Here is an 11,406-nt window from a genome sequence, read left to right as displayed (position 1 = left end):
CATCGACAACATCCTAGGCACGCTTTCCGTCGTGATATCTGCCCAGGGTCCCAAAATCGCAGGGGAATACGCGGGAGTTGTCTACAGCCGCATATGTCATATCCTAAGCCTCGTTTTTGGCCAATACCGGAAAAAGCTCAGTGGAAGATTTCACTTGATTCTACCACTCATGCAACGCCTCCTTCGCCTCCTCTTCACACCTGGCCCGAGGCCGCAGAAGCCGTCTCGTTCCCAATTCGCCCCTCCACCATGGGTAGACAACCAGACTGCCAGCTCCTTTCTCCATAAGCGTTCCCACGCAACCCAATATACCCGCCTCCTAACTGCCCTTTGCGACCCAACTGTCTCCGCTGTACAACGCGTTGAGCGATCCGACAGCGGCCTAACTGACAATACGAAAAAATTGAAGAGTATAGCCGGCCAGCATTTACAATATCTTGTTATCGAATATACCGGCTGCCAGCTGCGAGCTCAACTTGCGCCGGAGCTGAAGGCTGCGTTGATGCCAGGCTTTTACTCGATTTTGGATGTGATGTCGAAGGAGACAATGAGAGGTTTGAATGCGGCGATGGATTCGTCGAGTCGAGCGGTCTTTAAGTCCCTATACGACGATTATGTGCGGTTTGGAAAGTGGAATAATGCATGATTTGAGTGGATGATAGCGTCGTGATTTTATGAAAGAGAACTTAATACCTGTGTAAAATAGAATGTTGGAGTGGGTGTGTACTATGCCCAATATTTAATTGACAGGAATGACTTTCAATTCTTCATGTAAAATTGGAGCTCAAGGATGTTTTTTGAATCGCCTGTCTCGAGAAGGGAGCAATGCTATCTGGGTGCAAAAGCTGCATAGTTTGCTGCCAAACAGAGACCGCACTATTAAGACTAAGCTTAGCCCATAGCACGGAAACGCAGCCTTGAGTCTGACTTTTTGTCTCAAGCGCTATGGCCCAAAGCTCTCAGCATTTTTGCCCGTGGCATGGCTAAGGAGCCAGCCAAGACAAATGAACCTGAGTTGCTCCATATTTATCAGATACCGCAGTTTTTGATAGGAAGAGACATTACCGGGATGTCGCCAGGACTCACCCTCCTCCATCCTAACTTTCCCTTGTGATTTGCTCCGTGTGCTCCGTGTGCTCCGTGGATAGTTTGTCAATGGGTGAGACATGCGACCAGTGCACCACAATAACACCCAGTAAAGAGACGGGAGCTTATCCCACGGATCAGAGTTGGAAAACTTGGACAGCGGGTCCATCCATTCCGCACGTCGCATATCCACCGCAACCGAGTGACCAAATGCCTGGTGTTTTTCTTCGTCATAACCGGGGAGCATTTACACAGCAACAATATGTGTCGATCGTCGGACATGTGTATGTCTCTCCTTGACTTCTAGTGGAACCCAGCTGCTGCGGAGAAAACTGAGCAAGCATAGCATGATAGGTGCAGATATCATACTGGCCTGTCATGTTTGGGGAGACTGTGCAGCGTAAATAACATACTAGATATATTCACCGCCGTCGCTCTTCCTTGCGTCTATGGCGATCGATGATATCACTTGTCTCCTCTCATTTTCTTCTCTGTTCTATCAGTGCGAGCCTGGAGGGATTACAACCAACGTAAACGGCGTAATCCAGATCAGCAGCCTCCTTCTCGTTCCATCGATCTGAAGTGTATTGTTGTGGTTGCTCTGGCACTTCGGACAAGCATGAGAACTTATCCATTCTGGTAGTTACCCGTTTGATTTTTGCTTCATCAACCTTGGTATCCTTTCAATATGAATGTCCTATCAGCTTCAAAAATTGTGCACTATGTCTCCAAACTGGAGGTGAGAAATGAGGTTGGCTTGTCTAGTGGGCAGCGCATGCTGGTTAACGATGATTTGAAACCAGGCAAGTGAGCTTAGATACTCGACCGAATGCCGTTACTGTTCTTGCTAATGCCTATCCTTACTGATGCTCCGATGAATAGTTAAACCGGAGCATCGACGATGGGGTCCTTGGAACTATGTTAGCTTCTGGATCGCGGACTCCTTTAATATCGTGGGTCAAAGCAGCACGAAAATTTATTGTAAAAACTCGCGGAGGTGCTGAACTCGTTTCTAATTCCAGAACACATGGATGATCTCCTCCGCGATGGTCGTCGAAGGTTTGTCGTGGTGGCAATCCTGGATTTGCGTGTGGTTTGGATACTTCATTGCTGCGGTTTTTCTATGCCTGAGCGCGCGAATCGGTGCAGTGTACCATATATCCTTCCCAGTGGGTATAAGAGCGTCGTTTGGGGTATGGGGTTCCATGTGGCCGGTCTTTAACCGAGTAGCCATGGCTTGTATATGGTATGGCGTGCAGTCGTGGATTGGAGGTATGCTACTCCCAGCTTAATATGCAGCAGGTCCTGACACTCCCGATCTTATGCGAGACTGATATTCAACTCCTGTTATGTTCTTCGATTAAGGCCAATGTGTTACGTTGATGATTAGATCTATATGGTCTAGCTATAACGACTTGCCAAATAGCATGCCAAAAAGCTCAGGGACAACGACAAGAGATTTTTTAAGCTTCTTTCTCTTTTCACTCTGCAGTCTTCCCGCCATCTGGTTCCCTGTGCATAAAATCCGCCATCTTTTCACCGTCAAATCCTATTACGCGCCAACAGCTGGTATCGTTTTCCTTGCTTGGTCCGTTCACCGTGCAGGCGGACTCGGACCCGTTGTTGACCAACGACACACCCTACAGGGTAGCAAATTGGCATGGGCGGTGATAAGGGGAGTCATGTCCTCAATCGCCAATTTTGCTACGCTTATCGTCAACTCGCTCGACTTTTCGAGGGTTGCCAGAAAGCCGAAGGACGCCTTGTATTCACAGCTTTTCACCATACCAATCAGCTTTGCCATCACTTCATTCATCGGGATCATCGTTTCCTCCTCTTCTGGAGTTCTTTACGAAAAACCTGTCTGGAACCCACTTGAACTTTTGGGCAGATTTCTCGATGGTGCGAGCAAAGGAGAAAGATTTGGTGTCTTTATCATCTCCACTGCCTTTGCCCTGGCACAACTGGGGACAAATATTTCAGCCAACTCGATATCGGCCGGAACCGACATGGCCGCCCTCTTTCCCCGATTTCTCAGCATCCGTCGGGGCGGGTATATATGTGCAGCTGTTGGCTTCGCTATGTGCCCCGTACGTCTCCCCGCCAGTCCCTTCACGCCCATTACCGTTACTCTTTGCTAACACTTATACCTCTCTCCCATAGTGGCACCTACTTTCCACCTCAAACAACTTCACCACTTACCTCTCTGCGTACTCTGTCTTCCTTTCCTCCATTGCAGGCCCCATGATCTGCGACTACTACCTTGTTCGCAAGGGCTACATCAAAGTCAACGAGCTCTACAGCTCCCGAAAGCACAGCCCTTATTACTATACCTTCGGCTTCTCCTGGCACGCCTACGCGTCCTACGTCTCAGGGATTCTCATCAACATTGTCGGTTTCATCGGCGCTATTGATGTCGCGGTACCCGTTGGAGCCACCTATCTCTATAATTTGAATTTTTTCTGTGGTTTTGTCGTTTCCTTCACGGTGTATTATACCCTCACTAGGGTTTGGCCATCCCAGCGACGAGCAAGACGTGGAATGAGATTGATGCCGATGTCACTAATCTATCTGTGGCGTATAACCAAGGAAGCTACGAAAGCATCCCTGCCAGTAATATTGATGAGGAGTCGCAGTCAAGAACACCATCGTCGGCTGCGTATGATGAGCCAGATTCTGTTGCGAAAGGTGGCAAAGGGCATGTTGATGTAAGAGGGACTAGAGTAAATTATTTGACACGATAGAAGGAGGATTATTAATAATGGATGTGCGTTCTCCGGGCGATATTTGTATTTTCTCCCTTCTATTACTTTTCTCGCCAATTTTCTTCTAATGTTACCGTTTAATATTGGTTTTAGTTTCTATCTTTCTCCTAAATTCTATTAAAAGTTATTCTCGCCCTTTCGTTAAAACACCAAACTGTTACATATACACAGGTTTACCATCAGCATCCAGCTCATTCACCTCGGCCCCAATTCCTCCCCCGTAGTTTTGCTATGACATCATCGGAGAAGAATTGGTCTTGGTAATTTGGTTTCCGAAGTTGGCTAACACAACTCTGAGCAATATTTATTTAATCTGCTTGGGTAGATAGAGATTAGGTGATTGGGACAATAGTTGATTGCATGCGGTCTTTTATTTCCCCCTTTTTTTATGCTGTTTATAAATAGGTTGTATCCTTCCTCAGTTCCTTATAGGAATGAGCGAAAAGTTTTAGCTTCATTCACACACATATATACATCTATACTTTTACAATGCAAATAGCCATATATTGCATTAAACCTCTTCATTGAAGACATACGTGCTACATACATCCATCTACACAGGTTACTCATCCAACCTTTATCTCAGCGAGCTCAAACCCTCTATTGGCTCCGGTTGCAGCAGCATGACACTAAACTACTTTAGTTACAAGTCATGTGCTCAGAGCAATCCTCGCCAGAGGGGTCTGGGAAGAAACGGTTCATCCTTCTGTGGAGATTGTTGAGATTTTTCATAGATTCTTCAAATTGTTCAACTTTGACTTTCAATTACACAATCATCATACATATTTGATATTTGGGAACCACCTTAGCTTGTAGCTAAAGAGATGAAGAACAATAACTATATACTTTTTATATTTAAAAAAATCAATATTTAATATAGATGTATCTTATTGAAATGGACCACTTTTTTTCCTGATTGAATTCTAGTTAATTGCCAAATGGCTCCCCATGTTTAAAAAAAAAAAATGAAGTTGACTTTGAGATGGTACTTCATATCTAAAAAATGGGAATATGAAAGTAAAAATTGATATCATTGTAGGAACATTGATTTTTCTATATCTTAAAATGATACAAAGATGCTGAATAGATGAAGTTGATTTAATATTCTCACTCATATCTAAGATATAGAGCAAATTGTTCCCATGTTGCCAACAAACTGAAACTATTTTTTCTCTTACATATCACAGAATCAAAGAATTATTTAAGTTAGCTCATTATCAATTTAAAATTAACTTGTTTAAAAAAGTGACTAATCATTAAATCAATGGTAAAACTGTTGAGCATTAGTTGCTCAGACGGCCCTCCACCGCACGTGATTACCTCTATATATAATTAGTTAATGATCACATAATGAAAAGATCAACCATCTCACATCTTCTATCAGACTAACCACCAACTATCAACCATCCCATAGATTATAACCCGGATTGCAGATATTTTAAGAAAATAAATGTTGTGATTAGAATACACTGCAACTGATATCATATTGAATGAATTAAACATTATTCCTCTGAAAAATAAGCTCTTTGTTTATAAAAGTGGTGTAATTGACAGAATTGCTATTGAGATTGCTGCAAAGATTTCATTACTATTTTAAAAAAATTAAAAATTTATTTATTTATTTTCATTCAAAACGTTTTTAAATCAGATTGATTATGCATGATTTTTAATTATCTACAATTTCAATATCAGAATATAATAAGACATTATATTTACAATCAAAAATCTTTCAATTCTTCTTCTGTATTACTGAGTAAGAATCTGATTCAGAAGTGAAGGGTGATTAAATTGAATATATAATGATAAAGAAAGATATGACAATGTCTGACTCAGCATGCAATATTAATAAGATGTTAGAATATGAGAAATTTGAGAATGATACATTCAATTCTATACTGATATCTATATTGAATTCTAACAACATGATGATCATGGCAGCAGCAGATTTCATTGTATTTTATAAATGATTGATATCAACACACACATTGCCATCTTCTTCATTTTCTTCATCATCTTCATTTTTTCAAACTTTATATCAGAAGAAGATCTGAATATGCTGATTTGTAAATATTAAAAAAAAAACACAGATTTTATTGAATATAAAGTCTGTCATCACATTTAATGACACCAATTATCAAATGTGAAAGATGATGTTTTTGTTGAATGCAGAAGTGATTGATGATGCAGATATTTTTAATAAAAATAAATAAAAATCATTTGAAAATCTATCATCATTTAATCAATGATATTGAATGATATGTTCAAAACTTCTCTTTCATTATATATTGCAATCTCTGATAGATTTTGTCTATTTAATTATGAAATCCATTTAATCTGATAACACAACAGCTCTATAACACAAGGTAAGTGCAGTATATACAATATCTTTAAAAAAAAGAAAGAATTAACATTTTTAAAAAATTTACCCACTTGCATGTCAAAAATAATGATTATCTAATATATATACACCGATATTAACATCTGTCTACTCATATACAACAATTAACAGAGAATTGTGATGAGAATTATCTTTATAATTTCCTTATTATCAGTTTCTGAGATTATTAAAAATCTATATTAAATCACATTTTAATACATTCTACAGAATGAGTCAGAATCTGATTGTCAATTTAAATATCAACAATTTTACAAAATAAATTACTTATTAAATGAATAAATCAAAAAGTACTAAACACTTTGAAGTTTTAAAGATCAACGCAGTCATTAATGATAACAATTATAATAATACAATCATCATCACAATCTCACGATGTGAATACTGCAAGATTTTAAAATATATAAAAATTAATTGCTATCATTTGAACTTTGATAAAATATCTGAATGATGAAGGAAAGAGAATAAGAATAATAAGAGCACTGACAACATTGAAAATATTAAAAAAAAGGAAAAAAATAAAAAAAAAAAATGATAAATTTATTGATATCAGAGCATCAGATTTTCTTGCATCATAATTTAATATCAATGCAGTAATTGCTTTATCTACATCATTTATTACAACATTCAAACCTTGATATTTCAACATCTGCACAAGCTTTAATATGACAAATGCAAGGCATTCATTGATGTGTACAAAATTGTTCAAAAATGATTTATAAATTACTACTGCAGATGATGATGTAGAATAAGTTGATAAGATAGATGATATTCTTTTAAAATCAAAAAAAAGAATATTTTAATGAATTATATTTATTAAATTCTCAATCTAATTGTCAATCTTCTATTTTTCATTAAGTTAGAAGATCAAGGTTTCAGATATCAATTATCAAATATCACTTTTTTTTATTTTATAATAAAAGCTCTGAATAATATCAACTTCATTGCTATTCACATATTTAAAGAATTAGTCTATAAAATAATAGAATAAGAATCTCAAATATATGTTCATCATTCATTTCAGACTGTTTATTTTATAGTCAAATCTTACAATTACAGAGATGCAATATTGACAATTATAAAGAAATTTAATGATCAATCTAGTGATCACAACCCTCTGATAAGAACACTCATAAAATGATATATTATATTAAAATATATTCACATTGACATGATCATTGCACTAATGAAAAATCTGTCATTCAACATTTATATTAAAAAATCTAAAACAAATTTTTTCTGTGATAGCTATGTCAAAGTAGACATGATATACAAATTCTCACAAACTCTCATACTATAAGTGTTGTGAGCAATGTAATATGTTTATATCAATTTTGTTGATGATGATTATACACTGAATGACATATCTGATTACTCTATTAAATCTTATCAAGAGATCAAATATTATATACTCATCATTGAAAACATCATCTGTTACAAATGAATCTATTTTTTACATATCAAGAATCAAGCTGTTGAAATTTATACTTACTGAGTTCAATTCATAAAAAATCTCAGTTTCACATTATCAGTGCTAGTTAGAACTGATATCAATGATGTCTTTCAATTTAACAAAATGACAACAATGATGATCAAAGATGACACTATTTAAGAATCTATTATATTTCAATCTTTTTATCAAAATGATGTTTCTGAGAGAGGAATTTGTATGATAGTATTATATGTAAAAGTAGTGTTTTTAAGCATGAATATACTGAAGAAGTTCTGAGCAGATGGTCTTGAAATAATGATTGCAATTATCAACAATACATCAATATTTACTACTCTGTATAATGAGAAATATTGATTTATCAATAACATTGATGAAGCATCTGTGTGATACCTCTATACAATTTTATTCTTAGCACTAATCAATATCTCATTTTAACTTTGGCATTTTAGAGAGTTAAATGTTGATATTTATACACATTTTCATAAATTTCAAAATTCTATTGACAAGCTGTCTGCTTGAGCAGAAATTTTTAAATTTATAAAATTTTATAATAACTCAATCTACCACCTCTGAAGTTTTACAATTGATAAAATAATTGTGATCAGTGATATCATTTTCTCTGTAAAGAAATCTATAATTTTACAAAATGATATTAATCATATAATATTTGAATCTATAAATTCAGCAATTTATTTTGTTGATGATGTTATTGTTTTTGAATTAATTAATATTGAATGAATAAAATCAATAAAAGTATTTATCATCTACATTTCTTCTTTTTTCACTGATTCTGTTTTGAAAAAATATAACAATGCTGTTAGTAGATCTGAAGAGGTTGATGAATATTAACAAAAATTAATGAAATGTGAAATTGCAGATTTGAAACAAAAAAAGATTTAAATAATAATTTTATATTCTGATATCTTTTCTGATGAATCAGTGGCTCTCAATTGTTGAATTGATATTGAAAAAAATCACTCTCAGAATCTCAATGTGAATTTTGATGATATATTATGAAAATTTTAATGAGTAATATGCAGTAATTGATTAAAGAAAAATGTATATGAAGAAATATATACATTTACTATTAATGATGCTATTAATCATATAATGTTTGTAATAACAGTGAAATGAAATTGAATTTTATATCAGATTGATATAATGATAATCTATTTATATAACTGATTTGATAAAATGATTTATATACAGCAATCTACTGAATTTGAAATGAGAATTTCACATACAATGATTTATATTATTAAAGACTCTCTATATAAATTATATTCTGTTGTTAAGATTTGATATGATTTTTTTACAGCATTACTCTGTCAAAATAACTTCAAATCTAATTTTTACAACTTTATTTTATAGCATCATATATCTCACAAGCATCTTTATATGACAATCTATATGAATGATCTTTATATTATAACAGAGGATTCAGTAAATGTTGATTGATTAATTGACATTATTATCAATAAATTAAAAATAAAAAATTTAAAAGAATTTTTGAAATATTTGGATATGAAGATTGAACATCATTTTAATGATGTTATAAAATTAATATTGAGATGTTATATTAATCATTTAATGCAAGATTTTCATCTAGATGATGTCATTTTTGATTTTACATCAATATTTAAAAATTTGAAGATAAACAATACCTCTGTATCAGAATGAAAAGAAAAGTTCATTAAAAAATAATATTAATATAAAATAAAATATTTGCAATATCTGACAGTTAAATTACATTCAGATATTATATGAGCAGTATTTTTATTAATGCAGAAGAATATTATATTTATATTTAAAATAGAAAAAACTTTTTTTTATATCATACAATATTTAAAAAAAATGAGTGATCTTGATATTTTATATAAAAATTTTAAAAATGAAATTGATGAATTCCTCAATGCATCATATTTGCTGATAGATTATACAGATTCAGATTGAGCAAAATTGTTGAATAATAAATATAAATTTATTTCAAATTTCGTATTTAAATTAACAGATGCATCAATTTCATAATATTCATTCAAACAATTTTATATTTTTTTAAGTTCAAATGAGGCAGAATATGTGGTATTTAATGAAGTAATATATAAAATAATATAATTGTATAATATGATGATGAAACTAAAATTTATTACAGTAAAGAATCTTTTGTTTATCAAAGCAGATAACAAAGATTCAATCAATTTAATTATTGTTATCACAATCACAGCATGCAGCAAGCATATTGACACTCACTTTCACTATTCTCACACACAATTGAATGAAGGTGTTATTTCTATTAAACACATTTTCACTGAGGATATGATAGCAGATGAATTAACCAAATGTGAGGGGTGATGACAGTGTGAAGAGTGAATAGTAGAAGATAGTATATAGTGTAGTGGAAGATAATAATAATTATAGTAGTAGTATAGTTGAAGTTGAAGTTGTAGTTGTAGTTGTAGCTAATCGCTGAAGAGGAAAAAGAAAGAGAAAGAAGATGTGCGAAATACATGCATCCATATATATATACATACAGAAATAGTGGTAGCGAGAGTATAATGGAAAGAGGTAAGAATAGACGAAGATATAAACAAAGATAATATAATAATAAGGGAAATAATAAACGAGTGCATTACACCAAACCTCTGAACACAGTGGCATTTAAACATTTCATTGATTTACTAAGACTTTTCACTGATAACAGTGAGAATGATTAAATTTCTGTATGTAGCATGATTTTGGGATGATCCAAGTTGAGATAGCTAGCATGGAAGATTCGTAGGAACACATCACCACGTTGGCGCGTGGGGGGGTGTTGGGCACTAGTTGCCCAGGCGGCCCTCCACCGCACGTGATTACCTCTATATATAGTTAGCTAGCGATCGCACAATGAAAGATCAACCATCCCACATCTCCCATCAGTCTAACCACCAACCATCAACCATCCCACAAAAACAGCAATTATCCTGCGAAGCGGCTGAGCTTGCTGAGATAAATCCAACCCGGTTGCCCAAATCTCACAAGAGCCAAGATCGCAGGCTGGCTTCGCGCTTCAATTCGATGCTGAAATAACCTTCACATACCGGAATAATAGATGGTCCGAAATATCACGATACACAAAACTTCCTCCCACAAATTCAAGTTAACATCTCTCAACCCTGTAAGGCGCTTTATCCGGCCCGACTCCCATCTATGGCTCCCCAGTTCTGCCATGACTGCGGCTCTATCTTAGACATATCTGCCGCACCAAGCATTTCATGCGATGTGTGTGGAAAAACAAATCCCAGTGAGCATTTCTCTTACTGAACTGCGAGAGCCAGCAGCTAATGAGGACGCCCACAACCCAAGACAAGTTAATGGACCTTCCGATAACATCTACATCAAACAATTTCCCGTCAAAACTTCGTACCAAGCTGAGATCTCATACGCGTGAATTAGCGGTCAAAGACCGCGAATCGAAAAGCCGAATTCAAGTGGATTGCCAGAAATGCGATTCAAAGGAGGTTACTTGGAGTGAGATGCAGTTGCGAAGCGCGGATGAAGGAAGCACTATCTTCTATCGTTGCCCAAAATGTGGGCATAGGTACGCAGGATCCAATTTTCCGAAGGGTGTGATTTGCAGCTAACATTCTCAACCCCGCCCAAAAGATGGCAGGATAATAACTGAGGATTTTTTTTTTCGTTTGTCGTTTCTTTTCTAGGGCTGTTGT

General features: G+C 35.2%; 3 protein-coding genes across 3 annotated transcripts in view; 2 read left to right on the top strand and 1 right to left on the bottom strand.

Moving 5' to 3' along the window:
• HCAG_08419 (predicted protein) overlaps positions 1-1,114 on the top strand; it is a gene marked incomplete at both ends in the record, with an annotated part of 5,237 nt that extends 4,123 nt beyond the window's left edge. The window contains 2 exons of the mRNA XM_001536587.1: positions 47-621; positions 916-1,114. Coding sequence (XP_001536637.1) covers positions 47-621; positions 916-1,114 — 774 coding nt within the window. The remainder of the gene's footprint in view (positions 1-46; positions 622-915) is intronic.
• Positions 1,115-2,318: 1,204 nt separating this feature from the next.
• On the top strand, positions 2,319-3,962 carry HCAG_08418 (uracil permease; the record flags this gene model as incomplete). The annotated part of the gene is made up of 5 exons (XM_001536586.1): positions 2,319-2,358; positions 2,653-3,176; positions 3,250-3,507; positions 3,594-3,794; positions 3,945-3,962. The coding sequence occupies 5 exons, from the start codon at positions 2,319-2,321 to the stop codon at positions 3,960-3,962; spliced, it is 1,041 nt and encodes a 346-aa protein (XP_001536636.1).
• Positions 3,963-10,387: 6,425 nt separating this feature from the next.
• HCAG_08417 (predicted protein) lies at positions 10,388-10,909 on the bottom strand (the record flags this gene model as incomplete). The annotated part of the gene is made up of 2 exons (XM_001536585.1): positions 10,388-10,557; positions 10,780-10,909. 2 exons carry the CDS (start codon positions 10,907-10,909, stop codon positions 10,388-10,390), a joined length of 300 nt encoding a protein of 99 aa, XP_001536635.1.
• Between the last annotated feature and the right edge of the window lie 497 nt (positions 10,910-11,406).

Source organism: Histoplasma capsulatum, genomic scaffold (genome assembly GCF_000149585.1).
Source record: "Histoplasma capsulatum NAm1 scaffold_11 genomic scaffold, whole genome shotgun sequence".
Classification (NCBI taxonomy): Eukaryota; Fungi; Ascomycota; class Eurotiomycetes; order Onygenales; family Ajellomycetaceae; genus Histoplasma; species Histoplasma mississippiense.
This window is presented reverse-complemented; position numbering and strand designations above follow the sequence as displayed.